General features: G+C 28.1%; 3 protein-coding genes across 3 annotated transcripts in view; all 3 read left to right on the top strand.

Annotated features, from left to right (window-relative positions):
• LOC100213671 (tRNA (uracil-5-)-methyltransferase homolog A) overlaps window positions 1-18826 on the top strand; it is a 44995-nt gene extending 26169 nt beyond the window's left edge. Inside the window, exons 14-24 of the mRNA XM_065807357.1 lie at window positions 1600-1661; window positions 1780-1867; window positions 2256-2356; window positions 2454-2496; window positions 3972-4032; window positions 13333-13413; window positions 16736-16779; window positions 16847-16925; window positions 17143-17259; window positions 17342-17438; window positions 18424-18826. Of these exons, the coding sequence (XP_065663429.1) occupies window positions 1600-1661; window positions 1780-1867; window positions 2256-2356; window positions 2454-2496; window positions 3972-4032; window positions 13333-13413; window positions 16736-16779; window positions 16847-16925; window positions 17143-17259; window positions 17342-17438; window positions 18424-18748 (1098 nt within the window). The 3' untranslated portion in view covers window positions 18749-18826. The remainder of the gene's footprint in view (window positions 1-1599; window positions 1662-1779; window positions 1868-2255; window positions 2357-2453; window positions 2497-3971; window positions 4033-13332; window positions 13414-16735; window positions 16780-16846; window positions 16926-17142; window positions 17260-17341; window positions 17439-18423) is intronic.
• A 946-nt stretch (window positions 18827-19772) lies between these two features.
• LOC100207713 (centromere protein S) lies at window positions 19773-20105 on the top strand. The gene has a single exon (XM_065808445.1). It carries the CDS (start codon window positions 19773-19775, stop codon window positions 20103-20105), a length of 333 nt encoding a protein of 110 aa, XP_065664517.1.
• Window positions 20106-21505: 1400 nt separating this feature from the next.
• On the top strand, window positions 21506-22591 carry LOC100210147 (ribonuclease P protein subunit p30). Its single transcript, XM_065807358.1, has one exon. The coding sequence runs from the start codon at window positions 21568-21570 to the stop codon at window positions 22444-22446; it is 879 nt and encodes a 292-aa protein (XP_065663430.1). The 5' UTR covers window positions 21506-21567; the 3' UTR covers window positions 22447-22591.
• The last annotated feature ends 565 nt before the right edge of the window (window positions 22592-23156 follow it).

Below are 23156 nucleotides of genomic sequence, written 5' to 3'. Positions count from 1 at the left end.
AGAAAAAAGGTAATTATTAGAATTAAAAAAGTTTTCAATTACAAAGTACAATTTTACTTATTATTTATTCAAACAAAAGATTTTATTAGAATTTTTGGTCTGGATTTAAATTCTAAAAATAGATTTTTTCAACTCAGATTCGAAAGTTCAAAAAATTAATTTTTTGAATTTTTTATTTTTTGGATTCAGTTAATCTTTTTTTCAAATCGATTAAACTAAAACCTAAGGTAATAAAATTTTATCACAAAAAAAATAAAATAAAAAAAGTTTTTTTTTTGATAAAAATTATAAAAATTTTTAAATAAATATTAATTTTCAAATTTATATACAGTTTTACTTCTTTTAAGACACAACATGACTTTATAAAAACTTTTTTTTTTTACACATAAAATTCAGACTTAAGGTGGCCCACCTTAATTGAATTATATTTTTAAAAATTTAACCAAGTTGCTTGTGAGTACCAATAGATTATTTTAAGAATATGAACAGATCTTATTTTGAATCTCAGAAGTGTATATAATATATATATATATATATATATATATATATATATATATATATATATATATATATATATATATATATATATATATATATATATATATATATATATATATATATATATGTATATATATATATATATATACACATATATATATAACTTAAATTGCTTGTTTAGATGAGTACTCTGATGTCACAATGAAATAGCCTGCTGCCAGGGGCTTCAGTACATACATCAACTGACAAATAGCCTGACTCACAGCGGAGTGCTGCTACATCGACTGAGGGTTTGGGATGGGGCAGAAATATTATATATATATATATATATATATATAGTTCTATAGTTTGTTGCATTTGAGAGTACGGAAGGAAAAAAATGATTTTTATGCCAACAAATATGTCACTTACAATTACTTTTAATTACTTTTGACTTTCGTCCAACATTTGCGTGTTGTCAGAAAGTAAAAACCATTAATTTAATTACAAATTAATCGTTTTTTAAAAAAACCACAAAAACGCAAATTTAATTGACCAGAATGTTTTTAAAACATTCTGAATGTTTTTAAAACATTCTGAATGTTTTTAAAACATTCTGAATGTTTTTAACAATATAAACAATGTTTTTTATTTTTATTTTTTTTAATAAAATGTTTTTATTTTTTTACCTGTAAATCATGCGCGGAGTGTTCTACATCGACTATCTTATAGCCTGACTCGCAACAAAGTGCTGCTACATCGACTGACAAATAGCCTGACTCGCAACAGAGTGCTGCTACATCTACTATCTATTAGCCTGACTCGGAAGGGAGTGCTTCTACATCGGCTGAGGGTTTGGTTGGGGCAGGCAGTCTATCAATTAATAAAAAAAAAATTCCGGTCTTGCATTTTAATTTTTACTTTTTGTCAACAAAATACGGCAAAAACTTTCTGTCAACATATCAGAGTTCTATATATATATATATATATATATATATATATATATATATATATATATATATATATATATATATATATATATATATATATATATATATATATATATATATATATATATATATAATTTTGAAAGTTAATAAAATCTAAACATATTTTTAAAAGGATTTTTCAGAATTTCTACGAACTTTACCATATTCTTCATTTTGTGTATCAACTCATGTAGGGTATGCTGTTTTTTACTTCTTGTTTTTATATACAAATTTTTCGTTATATTTAAAATTAAATATAATTCTGTGTTTTAAAGTATATTAATTGCAACAAAAAAATGTTTATTTAAAATAGACTCTGGCAACAATTAACTGTGCGAACTTCAAGCAGTAGCGACATTATGGCAATAATACAACTCAATCCTCAAGCAATTTGTAAAAAGGTATAATAGGTATTATAGTATGTTGTAGCATATATAGTTGCTTAGAAACAAGTTTAGATATGATGTTTTTTTAAACACAATCCATGTACTTAGTCAATGTTGTACTAAAGTTTCGTTTATCGCTATTTTCAGTTGTGATGTTTTAATGTGTTTATCTTACTCTGGTGTCATTTTTATAAGATTGATTTTAGTTCTATAATTAATAGTATCAATATTAAAACATTAATAAATGTGTTAATAACATATTATTGTATATTAATATTATTATTTAGTATAAATTTATAGTGTATATAATATAAAGATTTAATAGTAATATACAGTAAATTTAAAAGATTTTTATTAATTTTTTTTTTATAAGTTCAAGTTAAATCTGAAGAATTTTTTTTAGGAAGAATATGATGAGTTAATTTTGAAATTACGTAAACATTTTACTGGAGAGTTTCGTTTGGTTAAAGTTACTTCTCTTTATATTTCATCCTCATCTCAAAAGTATGCTATTTTATTGTTTATATTAAAAAAAGAATTTTCAGTTTATAAAAGACAAAAAAATAATTTATTTAAAAAATTATTAAAAACTTATATTTAGAAACAACAACATTGACACTTTTAAGCTAATTTATGGATCTGAGGTTAGTCTTAACTTATTAGATCTTGGTTCTTATTAAATCTTAGGTTAGATTTATTAATTACATCCATAATTTACATAATTAAATTAAATGGCGCAACCATTTAAATGTATAAGCTACTGCATAGCTTTAAAATATTCCAACATTAAGTTGTGTTACATGGCAACACAATTCTGATATGCAAAAAAATAACTTTGTATTAGAGTCCTCTTGTAATTAAAAATCTTGACATCAATTATGTTGATCAGCAATATGGCTTTAAATATTATTTGTTGTAATGCTTTAATCAAAATTTTGTTTAATTTCTTACGAAATAAGAAATTAAACAAAATATTGAAACCCATGCATGTTTTATCTAGTTGGATTTACCATTGATTCAATTTACAGAGAAAGACATCATTAAAAAAGTATACCTTTCAGTATTAAAATAATTATTTTACAAGTTATAGATCATTAAGCTGCAAATAATCTAGCAATAAGTCTTAGGTAAATTTAATATAGTAGAAAAAGACAAAAGATAATGCAATCACAAAGTTGAAATTAAAAAACAATAGTTTTCTTTTCATCTTGGGGCGAAATATTGCATTTAAACATTTCTGGAAACTATGAAAAAGTTAAATATTTATCTATTTTTGTTCCCAATTAAAGTGTTGTTTTTTAATGCCTTTTGAGTAGGCTCTTTAACAGTACAAGAGAAACAATAGCAAATTGAATGATTGTTGCAATTAATAACAAGCACTTAGTTAAATGTGAAGGTTTTAACTCCACTACCAATAACTCTGAATTTATGTTGGTTGCAATTAGTGAGCTGAACAACCAATGTGCAAGGTATTACTTCTTGTTGATATCACATATTTGAGTTAGTCCTTTGAGGCGCATTCAACTCATTGGTTGGTCTTCTGGATATAAAATTTTGCTGATTACAATTTGAAATTGTAAAATAATTCAACATATTACATTACTCTTGTGATTAGAGTGCAACATTACAAAATACTTGTGATTAATTTACAACATATTACATAATACTTGTGATTAATTTGCAATGTATTACAAAATACTTGTGATTAATTTACAACATATTACAAATTACTTGTGATTAATTTACATCATATTACAAAATGCTTGTGATTAATTTACAACATAACACAAAATACTTGTGATTAATTTACAACATATTACAAAATACTTATGATTAATTTACAACATTAAATTTGTAAATGTGGTTAAATTTGTAGTATTTGAAAACCTTATACTTGATGCAATGTTTTTGCACATTATTTTATTAAAAGAGTTGTCTGATGTATATACTGATTTTTTTTTTCAGCATCTAGTGTTTATGCATTTTTCTAAATCTATTTTTAATTTAATTATGTTTTATGCATTTGTTTTTATTTTCAGCATCACTCTAGTATTTGTGCGTTTTTCTAAATCTATTTTTAATTTAGTTATATGTTTTATGCATTTGTTTTTATTTTTAGCATATCACTGAATCCTTGTTAGGTTTAAACTTTAGGATATCTGTTGACGCATTCTTTCAAGGTAATTGAACTTTATTTTTATTTTTGACATCAATATTAAAGTGTTAGGATTTATATTTTGACATCACATAGTGTCAGGAGTTAAATGCGAAAGGTGTTGTTTTTTACTTTATAAGAGTTAAAAATCAGTAATAATCAAATATTTAAAAAAACAGCAGTCACAGTTTGATGTTTTTAGTGGAATTATGGTTTTATCACAGCAAGAAATTATTCACACACACTCAGATATAAAATTGTCTTTACACCCACACACCTAACCAAAATTATTTAAAAGTCTGATGTTAGATTGCTAAGATGCTAATACAAAAATATTTTTTCTTCTTCAAAAAATCAGTTTTTTACTGATATATTGTTGTTTTGTTAAATATATCAGGTGTTTTTATTTTTCTAACAATGTCGTCAGTTTGTTGGAAATCATTGCTAAGCAACCAAATTTTTGCTTTCCTGCTGCTTTTTATAATGTCCAAATTATTGATAAAGTGTCATACAGTTTATTTTTTTCAATGTAAATTCACCTCCCAAGGCCACTACAATAAAAACAATATTGGCTAAGAGATCAAGAGAAAGGGCTAGGCTGTTTTGGTCAGAAATTACATCTAAAAGATGATGCAGTCTTGAGAAGAATGAGAACGATAAAGAACAAAGAAAAAGGTTATAGAGTGAAGAAGTGCTAAGCAAAAACACATAAAAGAATTGTCAGAGAATTCAAACTTGGTTTCTCAGCAAATACATGAGTTAATGTGTAAGTATATGCCCGAGCCAAGCATGTGACTATTGGAGTCTTTGCAAATCAAAGGATAATAGCTATCAATACTGAGATCTGAAAAAGAAACAGCCAGGTTCAAATTAGTCTCATAAAGAGCAAGCAAGTCTGGTGAGTTTTGCATGAGGTAAGATTCTGATAGAGGTTCTGACAGAACACAAACATACAAATAGCAACTTATGGGTGATTAAACACCTTGCCAGAGGTTCAAACAAAATACAAACATACATATATAGTGAGTTACAGATGAGCTAACACAGTAACTGAGATACATTCAACTATATAACTGACAAAACTAGATACCACTATAGACATATCAGATAATAGATAGTATTGAAGACGGAAAGTATTGATAATAGGAAGTTCACTTCTTCCAGTCTTTGCCTAGAAAGTGAATCCTACACAGCAGTAGGAAATGCAATAGGTTACACTTAGGGTTGAGCTTTTACCATTTTTTTATCATTTTACCGGTAAATTTTGATGGTAAATAAAAGTAAATAAAATTAAGTAAAAAGCGTTTTAAGCTTTTTCTGCCACTTTAATTAAATATTCATATTAAAACAAACAAATTTTGAACTTTTTAATTAATTTTTCCATTATAAATGGGGTCTGATGCCACTTGATGCATCTTATGAATTAAAAGAAAGTGTTAGTGTTTATTATTTTTATTCATTTTTTATTCAATTTTATTCAATCATTTTTATTAAATACTATTATTTATTTAGTCAAGTAGTACTTTAGTCAATCAACTGACACACATAAAATAATTACAGTTTTCATAAAAAAATGTCTGGAGTCTAGAAACGTTATGAAAAAGATTGTTCTGAAAGTGTTTGCAAGATATGTGGGAACAAAACTTAATTCACAGGATCTATAATGGGAATGTGGTACCATCTTGGTCAAAAACATGGGATAAAAAAGCCCCAGGACAAGAATGAAACAAAAAAACCTGCAGCCAAAACAGCCCCCAAAATCTCAACATTTTTTCAAAAGGAGTCAAGTGGTGAAGTTCTTTTAAAACTGGTAGCCTTAGACGGATTTAGTTTTAATGCTTTAACCAAAAGCACATTCATTCAGTCGGCAATGACAGAAAAAATCTATGATTTCCCAAAAAACCACAAACAAGCCATTCAGCTGGTGAAAAACTATTCTGCCAGTGTTAAAGCTGAGTTGAAAAATCAACTAAACTCATTGTTGTTGACCGAAGAACGTTTTTCTATCACTCTGGATGAATACACATCCCTGAAAAACCAAAGATTTCTCAACATCAACATTCACCAGAAGAACAAACACTGGAACCTTGGACTCACACGTGTTTTCTGATCTTTCCCTGCAGAAAAAGCAGCAGAAATTGTCTCAGAGAGAGTGGAAGAATTTGGAATGAACTTGGATGGTTGCATTGTTTGTTCGGTCACTGACGGGGCTGCAATGATGGTCAAGTTTGGGAAAATTGTTCCTACCGAACATCAAACTTGCTATACTGACGGAGTTCATCTGGCCGTTCAGGAAGTTTTGTACAAAGAAAATCAGAGCAACAATTTGGACGAGAAAAAAGTGGAGAGCGACAATGACGAGGAGGAAGATTCAGATTCGGACAACGAAGAAAATTCCAGATTCATTGATGACGAAATCAATGAAAGCATTTCTCTCCTAAAGGTCAAAGTTCATTTCCAGTCTATCATCATCAAAGTTCAGAAGATTGTCAAGTTGTTCAGGAAATCTCCAGTCAAAAATGATGTGCTTCATGAAGAAGTTAAAAAACACCACAGCCGAGAAGTTGCTTTCATTTTGGACTGTCGAACAAGATGGAACAGCCGCTTGGCAATGATTCAACAGTTTCTAAAAATTAATGAACAAATTGGAGTTGTTCTTGCAGACATTTCTCCAAGTGTCATTTGCACAGAGCAAGAGTTGGACATCTTGACTGACATTGTTGATGCCCTTGAACCAGTCAAATTGGCAGGTGAAGCTCTTTGCAGGAAAAATGCCACCCTGTTGACAGCAGAGGGAATCTTCAAGTTTCTGATCAATAAATTGAATCAGAAAAAATCCAGCCTTTGCATCAGAATGAAAGATGCTGTCTTAAAGCGATTTACAGAGAAGAGACAAAGCAACTTGGTCAGTCTGTACAAATATTTGTCCAACCCAGACTGCCTTCACGAAATTGAAGAGTATGAAATTTTGAACATGCCTTTTAAGACTTCAGAAAACTGCAAAGTCGTTGCTTTCAAGGCTTTTCCCCACAAAAGACATTGAAATCCTGGATCACATAGAGAGAGGCAAAGGATGAAAAGAAGCTGAAGAACAACTTTCTCTCCAGGAAGAGTTGGAGGAGGCCATCGAACATTCAGCCAAAAAGCAGAGACATAACTCAAATGATGAGTTTAAGGCCATTTCAAAAGAAACGATGGTCTTTGAAGCCACCAGCAAAAGAACTGCAAATCTTGAGCTGTTATTCAATGCTCTGGAAACTATCCCTCCCACAAGTATTGAATCGGAGAGAGCATTTTCTGCTGCTGGACTATTTGTCACAAAAATTCGATCCAGAATGAGTGATGACTACTTGACACTTTGTGCTTCTTTAAAGCCTATTTTTTGTCGAAAAATAAATCTTAAAAATAGCAGTTTTTGTGTTTTATTCATAGCTATGTCCAAATTATGTTAAGGAGTCAAAAAAGCATGTTATTGCATAAGAATTTCTATTTTTTTAAATTTACTATTTTTACCAATTTACCGGTAAATTTAAAACCCGGTAAAAGCTCCACCTAAGTTACACTGGATTATATTTTACCAGTAGCAGGGTGGTCATGCAGTAACTGCATAAAATGAAGCGAATGTTTTTTTTTTGTTAAAGCAAAAAGTACACAATCAAGGTTGGGATTAAGTATTTATTTTATATATATAATATATAAAATAAATATAATTTACATGTTTATTGGATAAAAATGAAATTTACATAAAGGTGAAATTAAAATCTTAAAGAAGTTTAAAAAATAATTTTTTTGGGTGTTGATTTTTAATAAAAAACTCCATATGAATTAGTTACAATAACTGGAGAGGTTAAGGCCATCGCTCTCGACATTTCAAAAGCTTTTGATAAAGTTTGGCTTGCTGGTCTTCTCCATAAGCTTTCTTCTTATGGTGTATCCGGCAACATCTTTAAGATTATCGAATCCTTCCTTTCCAATCGTAGCATAAAAGTTGTCCTCGATGGACAACACTCTTCTTCTTATTCTGTAACTTCAGGGGTTCCCCAAGGTTTTATCCTTGGCCCTATACTCTTTTTAATTTACATTAACGATCTTCCAGATATTCTCTCATCTAAGGTGGCATTGTTTGCTGATGACACTACCATTTATTCTTGTCGTGATAAAAAACCAACACCCTCTGATTGCTTGGAGGGGGCATTTGAGCTTGAAAAGGATCTTACTTCTGCTACAGCATGGGACTCACAGTGGCTGGTGAACTTTAATTCAGATAAAACTCAATTTTTTTCAGCCAATCGTTATCGCAATAGTTTAGATCTTCCTATATTTATGAACGGTGATGTACTCGATGAGTCACCTACTCTTCATCTTCTAGGATTAACTCTTACTTCCAATCTTTCTTGGAAACCATATATCAAATTAGTTGCAAAATTAGCATCTGCTAAGGTTGCATCTCTTTATTGAGCTCGTCACTTTCTTACTTCGGATTCTATTCTTTATCTCTATAAATCTCAAATCCGGCCTTGTATGGAATATTGTTGCCATATCTGGGGCGGATCTTCTAGTTATGCCCTTTCTCTTTTAGACAAGGTGTGAAAACGCATTGTATACATAGTTGAACCTGCTCTTGCAGCCAACTTACAACTATTATCATATTGTCCTAATGTTGCTTCTTTTTCTCATTTCTACAAATACTATAATGGGCACTGCTCTAAAGAGCTAGCGTTTCTTGTGCCATCTACTGAAATTCATTCTCGTGTTACTCGTCATTTAATTAAGTGTCATCCTTTTTCTGTGACTGTTCCTAAGTGCTCCAAAAACGCTTATTCGTCTAGTTTTTTTCCTCGAACATCAGCTCTTTGGAATTCGCTTCCTTCATCTTGCTTTCCTGACTCATATAATTTGCAATCTTTTAAGTCGTCTGTCAATCGTTATCTTGCTCTACAATCTTCATCTTTTCTCTTTCAGTAACTTCCAACTTTAATTAGTGGCTGCCTGCAGCCTTGTTGGAAGCAAAGATGTTTTAAAAAAAAAAAACTGCTCAAAATATTCAGAATTCATATTGTGTTAGTGTTTGAGTTTTTATTTTTTAATGAAAATTTTTTTTGGAATATACTTGATGACATCATACGAAATAGGGAGCTATGAGGGCTTCAGTATATACCTCAACTGACTTTATAGGTAGAATATGCAAAGAAGTGCTGCTACATCATCTAATTGTTTGGGTTGTCAATCTTTTCTTTCATTATTCTTCATTTTTTTCTTCTTTTTCTGAAAATGTCTTTTACTATTAAGATAGGAAAAACTAGTAACAGTTTGTTATCTATACACGCAATAGCATGCATATATATATATATATATATATATATATATATATATATATATATATATATATATATATATATATATATATATATATATATATATATACATATATATATATATATATATATATATATATATATATATATATAATATATATATATATATATATATATATATATACACATATATATATATATATATATTTATATATATATATATATATATATATATATATATATATATATATATATATTAATACAATTATACTATAATTCATAGGATACAATTTCCTTGTCTCATTTTTATGCTGTTATTCTAAATGGGTGCAAAATTTTGGAGCAAAAGTTTTTAAACAAAAATAGTATCGCAAACTTTTTTAGCAATAGAGAAGATTTATTATTGTTTTTTTTTGTGTTTGAGATAATTACTTTAGTATAGTCCATAAAGATGCAATTTTTTTTTTTTTTTGGTGATTGTTTTTATATTAGTTTGGTAATGGATGATAATTTAGTTTTTCAGAAAAAAAAGAAAAAAACCAAATATAATAAAGAAAAGATTGCTGCCACATGCAAACTCTCAGTCGATGTAGCAGCACTCCTAGCAACAGCAGACTTTAAGATAGTTGATATATGTACTGAAGTACTCAAAGCTACCTATTTTAATATAATGTCATCAGTGTGTGCCTGATGCTGCATATATATATTTTTGTATATAAATGTATATATGTATGTGTATATATATACATACATACATATATATATATATATACAAGGGCGTGTCTAGGGGATGTCTGCTATGTCGTTGGACGTGCCCAAACAAATTAAATAGAAGTTTTTCAACTTGATTATATTGTTGAAAAAAATTTTACTATATGTAACTATTAAAACCAAACTACGGCAAAAACTAAACAAATTATGCATGGTTAATTATCTCAAATGGTTGGGAAAAGATTAAAAATTGGAAGACATAGTATTTTGGTTTCATAATTTTGCAATTATTTAAAAATGATAGTTAAAATATTTTGATGGAGGTTGAACTAACTTTTGAGTTAAATAACTTAATTAGAACTTGAATTGACATACCTTGTCTTATTTCGTTATATAAAACTTTATTTTTTAAATTTTTTCATTCATTAGTTTAAAGAAAATCAAAATGATTATTTTAGTTAAAACAAATTTTGGACTTCTCTTTCCACACCCTGAGTAAAATTTTTCTCTTTCCACACCCTGAGTAAAATTTTTATAACGTTTCATTGTTTAACTATTATCAGGAGGTAAGATTAGTTAGTAGCAACAAGTATATATCAAAATATATCAATGATCATCCCCAGTTTTATTACACTAGACTGCGTATCATTTTAATAACTTGCATTTTAAATAATAAATGAAAAGAGAAAAAGTTTCAAATATGGAAAATAAAATTTGGACTTTCAACATACACCCTGCTTAATTGGAGTTTTATCAAATTTATTTAATTAAAAATTTTATTAAGCATAAAATATGGCCATTGATTAATTCAAAATGTTGCTTAATTCACAATTAATTATATATCATTTCAAAGAAAAAGTTAGTCTGTTAAAGAAAAACATCATTTCCTTTAAAGTTAGACAACCAAATATTATAATAGTTGTGTAGAATTTTTGATATTACGATATTCTTTGGATACAAGAAAGGAAGACAGTTATTACAAGAAGAAGCTGTTTATAATTGCATCAATAAAAACTAGTATTTGTTCATTGGTTTTCTTTGATAATCAAACATTTGTGGCAAAAAATTAGAATGTCTATATACAGGTATTAGACTTATTAAGTAGAAATTTTTATTCAGCCATATTGTTTATCCTTTATAAGAATCATGAGAATCATAATAGGAACTATGATGAACCACATAAAGAAAAAATTTGTTTATTTAGTGTTTTAATAAAAGCTATTACTGATTTTTCTTCGGATGTTATAAATGTGAAATCATGGCATGGGTACTTTACAAAAGTTTTTTATTTCTGTGGTTTTCTGTCCAAAGAATGTCATAAAATATCAATAGAATATTTAATGGTGTAACCTCTGCTACTGCTTCTTCTACTAAATAACAAATTTTGATTTTATTGTTGCACTGTGTATAACAAGACATGTTTTTAATATAACTTTTTTAATTACACGATTGTTCAAGCAAGTAGTAATGACATTTTTTAGAATTTAAATCTTATTCAAGCATTAAAAGATTTTGCCCTCATACTTAGAAATATTGTTAATCAACACCTCCAAGTATACTTTGAACAAGCCTAAAAATTGCATTTCAAATTATTTTAAATTGGTTGTCACTGTTTTTTTTCTAGACCATCTGAGTGCTGAGCTTAACACAATGTTTGATGATACAGCAATTTTAAAGTGTTATAAAGCACCTGTATTTTAATTTCTTCGTTCTAATCTTCAGTTTCTTCTAAAAACAATTGCAGAAATTCAGCGTTTTGGACTAGTTCTTAGTTGGAAAAACCACATCATATCTTTAAGTGTCTTTTATTTAACCAAAGGTTTTATTAGGTTTATTTATTATCGTCAAACCAAAGGCTTTATTACGTGAGTTTGACCTGTGGGAAGTTTACTTGAATTTCACGAAACTGCCCGAATTTCAAAAAAGAACTCCAATCTAATAATACTGAAACATTACAAGCAACAAACCTTTTCTTTACTGAGGCACCTAAAAGGTTATAAGAGAATAGTAAGAAGCAGTTGCAAAGCGAAATGGTAGATAAAGTCTAAATGGTTTAGTTAAGCCTTTCACACTGATTCTATAGATAGTAAACAAGTTTTTAACAATTTTGTTATAAATACTTATGAGTTGTGTTTTAAATAAACTTCAAATATAATAAAAGTCTAATTTCAAAAAATGTCTCAGCTACCTTTTGATAAACAGCTATTTTCATAGCCAGACATCTTTGTAAAAACATTATTTAGCATTGTACAGTTATTACAATAAGTTTTTTGACTCTTGTATTTAAAAAATTAAAACCTGTATATATTATACATTACGACAACTGAGTATTTTCAAAAAATAATTTTATTAGTTTGCAAAATTCATATTTTGAGCTTTAGTGATCATTTTAGCAATGTTATAAGCAGAGGTCTCTCATAGGGCCAGGGGGGAAGGGGTGTCATAAAAAAGGTCTTTGATATTTGAAATTTGCTAACTATAATTCGAAACTTGCTATTTCAAATACTAAATATACAAATATTATAAACTCAAATGCATATTATCAGCTGGGGGGGGGGGCACCCCTACATTTTAATTTTTTTATATATATATATACACATATACATATACATACATATTTTTTTTTATGTATTTATGGGCCTTTAAATCAAGCATATATGGTAAAATTCGTCACAAATAGGCTTTTTTTTAAAAATCATGCATGGGTATTTTGGAGCCAGTATGCCTCTGCAAAATTTTTCATAACTGCATTTAAAATTCATAACTGCAATAATTTCATGCATTTTGAAGTGCTATGCCACCTTTCCAAAGTTGCAACCAAGTTTCTAATCTTGAACAAAGTTAAAGTGCTTGAATGTTCAGGTAATAGCCTTGATTTCAACTCAATTGAAATCTATAAATAGAATTGAAAGATAAAGTGTCGAAACAACAACTGTCAAGTATCGGTTAGGGAAATTTTGAAGGAGTATTACCAAAGGGTAATATACAATATGCCCATCACGCACGGAGGCATAATGAACAGAAACAAAGAAGGACATACAAAACATTGAAAAAATTAATTCATGGATAGTAAATTTGCATCGTAGTGACATATTTCCCATGCTATATGATATTTTTATCAAGGCTAAGTACACAAAAGTTTCCCAAAACCTTAGTAATGATAGTTTAGTAATACACACAGTTACAAATTCTTTTGTTTTGTTTTTTAAAAAAATTTATTTTATATATTTTTGTTTTTTACTTGGTAGTTAGATCCTCAATTTTTGTATATTTTGTAATTAGTTTAAATTTTTTTTAAGTTAACAAACCAGCAGCTGAGATACTATACAAGACAATATCTGAATGGTGTGAAACTTCTCTTAATGATGCATTAGTTCTTGGTATAATTTTGGTTTCTTTAATATTTTTTGTTTTTCTTTGTTTAGCGAGTTTTTTTATTTGTTATTCAATCGTTTATTTATAAATGTTTATTCTATTACTATAATTTTAAATTGAATTTGACAAAAAAAAGAGAAAGTAAGACATTCTATTTTTTTGTTATTTGATTTTGTTTAACTAATTTTTATTCATTTTATTTCATCAGGTCATAAAGTGTGCCATGTTGGTCATTAGTGAAAAAAAAAAATTTTTTTTTTTTAACTTTTAAAAATGGAAATTAGTAGTTTTCAAAGATTTCAATAGAAAAAAAGAGATTAGTTTATCTGAAAAATGCAGATATATATTTGTTGTTATGTTTACAAGCCATATTTGGATTTATTTAATAAATCCAAATATGTTACTCTGTCACTATTTATGGCTGCATCTCAGGTTTATCTCAAGTTTAGGTTGTCATAAAAGTTAGAGTTTAAATTTTAATAAAGTATAATGCATGCATAATAAATTTTTACAATTTCTTCTTCCCCCTACCTGCATACACAGCACAGCCGCCATGGTTGCACTATTAATGTTTTTAAAATAATTATTACTGTTTCAGTCTTTTTATTTTGTATTTAAATTAAGTCTTTAAAAAATGTTTTTTTATCAAAATAATTTAAACTCAATAACACCACAATATAGCTAAAAGTAGGACATTATTTTTTTTTTTTTTTTTTTTTTTTTTGTAGCCTACCATTTTTAAGGGTGGTTCAAAAAACAAAAATTTTTAAAAATATCTCCAGCTTGCACCATAATGTGTTTTACATAAAATAAGACTGGATTTAAAAGTTTTTTGAATAAAAAATGTTTTTAGGGGTGCCTTAAGACTATTAAACATTTAATGGGTATATATGATAAATATATTAATAAAAAATATTTTTTTTCAAAAGTATGTCTTGTTGGGTCTCAAATGAAGCAAAACTATATGAAAATTTTAAAAATGTATTATTTTATAAAAAAAATGTTATTTTTGATTTTACTGCTTAGAAAATGACATTATTCAGCTAAAAATAAAAAATAAAATGCTTTTTACAAAGTCTTTAGTTATTTTTTTTTTATCAATGTTTTTTATGAAATAAAAATTATTTTTTAAGTTTTTATATAATTTCCCTTATATATATATAAATATATATACAGTATCGGCCAAAACGAGTGCAACCAAATAATGCTAATGTAGTTTCTTTATATAAAAGTGCTGCATTTTTTCAATTTAGACAAATAACTATGTAACTGTTTAGAGACAAAGTTTTTCAAGTTTTATTCATCACAAAGTTCATTATTTGTACACGAAAATTAATAAATTAATCAAAAGTATTAAAAAAAGTTGATTTCTTTCTGGACAAAACAAGTGCAACTCAAAAAAATGTTGACCAAGCTGTATTTCACTATCAATATTTCGTGGCGAATCCTTTGTTGTCGATCACAGCCTTGCATCTTCGAGGCATAGATTCGATCAGGTGATCAATGAAACTTTGTGGAATCGCTGCCCAGGCCTTTTGGATTTATTCAAACAGTTGATCCTTATTACAAACACCTTCACGATTAATTCTGCAGTTGACGATCTCCCACAGGTTCTCGATAGGGTTGAGATCCTGAGATTGAGGTGGCCAATCCATCACCGATAGGTGGTTGTCTTGAAACCACTGCTTGACTACTTTTGCAGTGTGTTTCGGATCGTTGTCTTGCTGAAAAACCCATTTTATTGGCATATTCCATTCAGCATGAGGTAGCATAACATCTTTCAGGATATTTTTATACATGAAACGGTCCATTATTCAATCGTTTCGATGTATTGGACCTAGACCGTTAGCAGAAAAACACCCCCAGACCATTACATTGCCCCCACCATGCTTCACGGTCTTATGGCAGTAACGTAAATTGAGGCGTTTTCCGGCCGGTCGATGTACATGGCAAATGGCATCACTGCCAATGATGTTGAACTTCGATTCATCACTGAACAGGACAGTTTGCCATTTCTGCACATTCCAGTCAATATGAGATGTAGCAAACAGGAGTCTTTTCTTCTGGATTTTTAGTGAAATCAGCGGTTTCTTTGCAGGGCGTCGAGAAAACAATCCGGCTTCAACAGCACATCGTCTGATTGTTCGGTCCGATACAGGCAGCTCTAATTGCTTTTGTATCTCGACTGATGATATCCAGGGATCCTTCTTGACAGATCTGACGATCATAAAATTTTGTTACCTGCTGCCAACTTCCCCGTAGAACGATATTTGGATCATAGACTTGATACGGGCCATTTTTTCATGCCATATTTATCACAAATACTTTTTTGTGACATTCCACTTACGTAATCGCCAATAATTTTCTTTCTTAGTTCCAATCTAAGACTGTTGGGAGCCATTTTTGCACTTGAAGTCATAAAAATAATAAAAATAAATAATCACGCTTCTCAAGGCTTACCGTGTTACATTTACCTTGTGATGATACAATAATGCTCTGTGGAACACAACGTCTTGGTTGGATGTGGACTGTATTGATGTAATGAAACACTTGTTGTATTTCACTTCTTGTATTGATGTTCTTCGATAAAACACTTTGATAATATTCATTTCGATAAACTGTCTTGATAATACTGACTGATTGACTTCCATAAACTGACTGAATTACATGTCGATTTACATGTCTCATATAGTAAAATGAACCTGTGTGAACCTGTTCTGGAAGATTCTAGATGCTTCTTTTCGATGCTTCTGGAAGCTTCTGGATGCATCTGGATGCTTCTGAATGTTTCTGGATATTTCTGGATGCTTCCAGATGCTTCTTCTGGAAACTTCTGGAAGCTTCTGCATGCTTCTGGAAACTCCTGGATACTTCCTGTAATTATTAAAAAACTTCCGTGACGTTGACATGGACCAGACTTAAGAAAAAAGTTGCACTTGTTTTGTTCGCTGCAAAATGGCACTTGTCAACGAAATTCTGCCTGTGTGCTGTCACCTGTCAGCTGATTGCTCATGTCATGGCATGCTATGACTCCAGACTCCTGAACTGTTTGCTGTGGTGGTATAGTTCGTTTCGTTTTTAAGACATGTAAAATTAGGAACACTTGGCATTGTTCGATGTTGGTTGCAAATGTTTTATCCAATATTGTATATACATATATATATATATATATATATATATATATATATATATATATATATATATATATATATATATATATATATATATATATATATATATATATATATATATATATATATATATATATATATATAAAGAAAAAGTAGGATGAAGAGATGAACAGTTTTATAAATTTTCATTTTTTAGACGTTTGTTGCGGTACAGGAACTATTGGTATATGCATTGCTAAAGTAAGTTTTTTTTGTTTACTAATGTGATTCCTCAAGCTTTATTCTAAAAGTATGTTTTTTAATTTAGAATAAAAGGTTACCAGTTGTTGGCATTGAAATTTGTATTCAAGCTGTTCAAGATGCTAACTTCAACTCTGCAACCAATGGTAAGTTTTTAACTTCAACTCTGCAGCCGATGGTATGTTTTTAACTTTATCCTAGTTACATGATTTTTAAAAAATTGAGTTTTTTTATTTTTTGAAATACATTTTTTAATTGCAAAGAAATTAAATTGAAAAAAAAAATTTTTAGAACAATTTTTTTTAATTTATTAAATTTTAGTGAAGTTTTTTAACTATACTTCGTGATCAATTTTTTGTTCAGGTGTTGCAAATGCAAAGTTTATTTGTGGAGCAGCAGAAAAAGTTCTTCATAACGAAATTAACAGAATTAATGCAAAAAATATTATTGCTATTGTTGACCCCCCAAGGGCAGGCTTGCGTGAGTACATTGATAAAATTCAATTTTTGAAAAATGTTGTGACAAAAAATACTTTGACTTATAAATAATGCTCTTTATATAGACAAAGATGTACTTAAATGCCTTCGATCTTGTGCAGCTATCAAAAAGATTATATTTGTTTCTTGTAGTCCAAAACAAGCTGCAGACAACTTAATATTGTATGTTCAATTTAAATTATTTTTATTTATTTTTATCTTTTTCTGGATATTTTTGGAACCCTGGGTATTTCTTCAAAATTTTGATTTTTCCGGATATCCAAATAGTTTTCTGGAATTACAAGTTAATTTTTTTTTGGAACTTTGTCATCTAATACTTAAAACAGTAAAGATTATCATTCATCAATTACTCTATGTTATATTTAGTTAGGTTAGACATTGTTTGTATGCGTGTACAACAAATTTTTTCTTAATTGGACGCATATATTTATTATTAATTATTTTGACTATTTCACCTAAAAGTTTGGTGTAATTTAATTTAATAATTTCTTCTGATAAATTAAATTATTTTATAAACCCTATTTAGGCGAGTATTGAAATGCTTTTTATTAATTCAAAAGATTGTCTTCCAAAACTTAAACCCTCAGTCGATGAATGTACACTCCACTACGCCTATCCCTATTTAAGTCAGTAGATGAATGTACACTTCACTATGGCTATGGCTTTAACAGTCAATTTATGTATGCGTTAATGCACTTATTCTATGAAATTTTGAGAAAAAAAAAACAAAAAACATTTAACTACCTCCAAATAAAATTTTTTTTAAAAAAAAACTTTTATTAACATTGTTACACCCACAGAAATAAGCTATTTTACTTATTCAAAAAATTAAATTATATAAACATTTTTCCCTTGCAAATAATCTTTATTCTATGAGCACTTTATTTGTATGTGCTTTCAAATAATTTTCAAATACACAAGATATTCTTAGTTACACAAAAAGCATTTATATTTCCAGGTTTTTTGCGGATATTTTTATAAAAAGTTTTAAAAATCGGAAAAAATTTTCTGATTTTTAAAACTTAACCTGGATAAACTCTGTAAATTCAACTCAAGTTAATTAATTATTTTGGTTTCTATAGTAACTGTATTATTTTATCTTGTAAAACATCCAAAAAAAAACATTTTTTACTGAACTTATTTTTAGCTTATGTCAAAAACAAAGCAAGAGGCGTGCTGGAAAACCATTTAAAACAAAACGTGCAGTGCCCATTGATTTATTTCCAATGACTCCTCATTGTGAATTGATAGTTGAACTAGAAAGAGTAAATGATACTTCTAGCATAAGCAAGTTACAGAATCCAACACCTATAAATGATTCAAAAGTCAAATCTGATTTAGGTGATGATAAAATATTAGCAGGTATGAATGCAGTTAATAATACGATCAGTGTTTCAATGGAATTGAACTTATTAGAGAGTGGTGTTTCTGAAGAGATTAAGACATGTTCTGTTATCAACACTGTTGTATAAATACATTTTAAACTTTTAAAATTTTTTTAAAGGACTTTTATGTTTTAATTAGATAGTTGAAAATAGGTCAAACTATGAGGTATAAAGTTTTATAATTTTTACTTCCTTCTTATTTTTTAAAACCTTTTCAATAGTTTTTTTTTTACAAACAACTTTTATGACTAATTTTTTTTTACCCATTTTATAAATTCATTTCTTGGATGGAGTACTAACAAGTGCTAATTCTGTGTGCATGTGTGTGTATGTTTATGTATGTGTGTATATATATATATAAATATATATATATATATAAATATATATATATATATAAATATATATATATATATAAATATATATATATAAATATATATATATAAATATATATATATATAAATATATATATATATAAATATATATATATGTATATATAATGTATATGTACATATGTAGTGCATACGTAATAACATACATACATACATGCATACATTCTTACATACATACATATATGCATACATACATTCATATATACATACATATGTATGTACATATACATACATACATATGTACATGCGTTAATCACACATACACAGGCCTCAGAATTAGGGTCGGCATTCGGCATTACCGACCTAACTACCAACCTAAAAGTGTTTAAGGTCGGCAAAAAATTGCCGACCTCGTTTCTATGTTTTATGGTAACCCCTCTAACCTCAGTAATTTGAGGAAGGCAATTTATTGCCAACCTCATTTCGAAGGTTGCATACATACATACATACATATTTATATAAAAGAATATTTGCTTCCATATCTAATTGTGTTTTGTAACTTTATAAAATGTTTCAATGCCCTTAAACATTTGACAGATCTTTAGTATTGATTGTTTAAAATTCTTTTAAGGTATGTCAAGCTGGATCTCAAAAGAAGTAAAATTATATAAAATTTAAAAAAAAAAATCTTATATAATGTATTTTTTTACCCAAGTACAATTGCTTTTGCGCAAAACAATATTTTGTAGTGCTTAAAAACCTTTTCAGATTAATACTAAAATATGGCTGAAAGTAATGAAGATGATGAAAAATCACAGTTAAAGGCTGCTCTACATTATGCTGTAGGGAAGATATGTGAAATGAAGTCTGATGAACATAATGTGACATATTCTAAAGCTTTTATAGCTTGTTTGACAGAAACCGTTGTAAATAAAATTGAATTATTTGCAACTGATCTTGAAGCATTTGCCAAGCATGCTAAAAGAACAACTATAAATATTGAAGATGTAAAGTTATTAGTGCGCAGAAATCCAGGACTTGCTGAGGAGATTGAAACATGCTCTAAATCACTAATAGAAAAACATAAACCAAAAATTAAAAAAATAAAGTCGTGATATACAACTAAAAGAATGATTTGGTGCATTAAGATTAATTTATGATGAAAACTTTTAAAATTGTGAATTTTTTCTTGATTCTTAAATTAGGAAAAGAATCTTATTATAAATTAACCACATAAGAAAACGTTTTATATAATTGTCCCTTAAATATTTAGTGATATATCTGTAATCCACGTACTTAATTTTGAAAAAAAAAGTATCATTTAAATATTTATTTTTGTGATATTAATTTAATACTCTAATACTTTACTTTCAATTGTTTATTAATTTAATTAATTGAAACAAATTGTTGTGATGAGGAAAACAATTGTTAACAATTTTTAGTATGCTTACAATTGTTGCAATAAGGACAGATGTTTTAAAGCCACGAATAAATAAAGATATTTGATAGTTAAATTTTTTTTTATCGATTTGCAATGATTGGTTAATGCAGCAAATGCAACATTTATTTGTTGCAACTAATGAGGTAAGAGTTTAGCAATTCATAATAAAGTACTGAATACTAATTTAAAATAATTTGTTTTAAATAAGTATTCAGTAATTTGATAAAAGTTCCTTCTGCGTATGGTTTTATGTAAATGTTTTATGTAAATTGTTTTATGTAGTACTTTGCAATATTTAATATAACTTTGAATAATAAATGATTTCACTTGTTGATATATGATATAATATTTGCTAATTATATGTGCAATGCAATTTATGTATTTTATTGTTTTTTATTTTAAACCACAGTAGTTAGGTAATAAAAAAGGTAAAAGTTTAAACCAAATAGTGGTTAAGTAATAAAAATGTTTTACAAATTAATTTTAAATAAATAATTTTTATAAAAAGTTTATTTTTATGCATAATTTTTTTTTTCATTTTAATAAATTTTTTATTCATTCCATTTTGGTTAATTTAAATTTTTAATTAATTGGATCTTTTTATTTTATATCATTCTTTTTATTTGAAATTTTATATCAAATGAAATCTATTACTATTCTCAACTAAATCTATATTCATGGGCAAAATTTTAAAACTCACACAATAATTTTTTAGCGTTCAAAAATTATGACCCCCACCCCAACACACATAATTAGAGGGATTACAAATTTTATAAGGCTATGGTTGTTGAACGCTAAGAGATTATTGTGTAAATTTTAAAATTTATCGATGAAAAAAAACTTAGTTGAGAATAGTAAAAAAAATATTTTATCTACTTGTTGCTCTCACGTTTGGGGCAGGTGTAGCTAAAATTTTAGGTTTTTTTTATGTATCCAGGCTCCAATCATAGCAATTTTTTGCAAAGCATCCTTATTTGATATAAGTAAAAACATATAATTATTTAGAGTTTCCTCCGTGTCTGGAAGTTATCTCAAAGTTAAATCAAAAAATGCTGCATCGGCCCCTGAGCACTATTTTTTAAAAAGTTGTATAAATATTTTTAGCTTATATTGTTATTCTTCATAGTTTACATAAAATGAACGGATTTTGCGATTTGAACGTAGTAGAATCTTTATCTTATACAGAAAATTTGTTAAATGTAAAACAACTTATCACCCTTGGTTACAGTGTAGTTGCTATAAATCGCATTCAAAACGTGTTTGATGGTCTTAAAAAGAAAATTAATAATGAAGAAAAACGAAAGCGAAAAGAAACTGTTAATGAGGATATATTTTCGATTAAAAATTTAGTTCAACGTCTTACTGATGATATAAATAAATTACAGGATCCTGAGTTTAATCTCCCAAAAGACTTCAAACTTCTTTCACGTCTAACGTTTCCTTTAGAAAATTTTGACCAAATTCCGATGTTGCGAAACGACTTTTATAAAGAGCTCTTTGACGCATTTGATATTATATCGGTAATACCGGGCAATGAAAAAATGTTCAAAGCTCTTGTTGATGGCAAAATAGACGTAGATATTATTTCATTACCGTTAGAAAATAAATTAGAATATAAACCAACTCATAATCTTGTATCTTTAGCTACATCGAGAGATTTGACATTTGAGATATGTTACAGTGCAGCTATTAAGAGTGTTTCCTTAAGAAAAAGTATTTTCAGCAACGGTAAACAGTTAGTGCAAAAAACTAAACACGCGAGAGGAATTGTGTTATGTAGTGGGGGTAGTACAAGAATGGACTTTCGATCGCCACATGACGTTGCTAATATTGCAAATTTATTTGATTTGAAAGGAGCTCATTGCTTAAATAGCGTTCGTAAAAACGCGCATATTGCTATATCCCATGCTTTTTCGCGAAAATATACATTTAAAGGAATTCTTATGGTGGAAGAAATGCCAAAGGATTCTAGCAAAGAACCACTATCAAAAAAGTTAAAGGTTAGCAGCGAATAAAAAGATGTTTCTATATTTCGCATGTAAAAATAAATATTCTGTCTTTAAAACAAAGATATTTTTTTTCTCTTATAAACGATTTTGTATTTTAAAAAGCAGTGTATTTTGTCGGGAAATGTTTTTAATGTAATACCAATTTAATTTATTAATTTTTTTTGAAATCTCAAAAATTTAATTTCACAAAAGTATGCAAAATCTGAAAGAAGCAAAGAGTATCTTTTTTTTTTTTAGACTTGCTTAGCTTGCCTTGCCCACAAGAGTATCTTTTTTTTTTTAGACTTGCTTAGCTTGCCTTGCCCATTTGTGGTCTTATTCCTTTTATTCTTTACTTTAATAAAATTATTTCAAAAATGTATAAAAAAATTTTGGTTGTCAATAAAACAGTTGATCAATTTGTATTTTAGATAAAAACAAATTTTGTTTGGTTAGTATTCGTTTGTTGTTTAGTTGTTGTTGTCGGTGTTATTAAAATGCACCAGATAGTCTACAAAGTCTAATCACAGAACACCGAGAAAGAGCATTTAATTAGGAAGTTCCTGCGTCTTTCTTTATCAATGTCGGAAATGTGGCTAGAACTGCGGATCCAAAAACAAAAGGACGTGTACTTTTTAATAAAAGTACTTTTTCTATTTTATATCATCTGTTTTAACTTCAGCATATAATGATAAATTATTATAAAAGAATAATTAATGAACGCTTTGTTCATTTTA

The sequence above is a fragment of the Hydra vulgaris genome, chromosome 10 (assembly GCF_038396675.1).
Source record: "Hydra vulgaris chromosome 10, alternate assembly HydraT2T_AEP".
Taxonomy (NCBI): domain Eukaryota; kingdom Metazoa; phylum Cnidaria; class Hydrozoa; order Anthoathecata; family Hydridae; genus Hydra; species Hydra vulgaris.
This window is presented reverse-complemented; position numbering and strand designations above follow the sequence as displayed.

Bases quoted from the DNA above. Each gene is read 5' to 3' on its own strand.
- LOC100207713 (XM_065808445.1), top strand. From the start codon at position 19,773: ATGGCTGAAAGTAATGAAGATGATGAAAAATCACAGTTAAAGGCTGCT.
- LOC100210147 (XM_065807358.1), top strand. From the start codon at position 21,568: ATGAACGGATTTTGCGATTTGAACGTAGTAGAATCTTTATCTTATACA.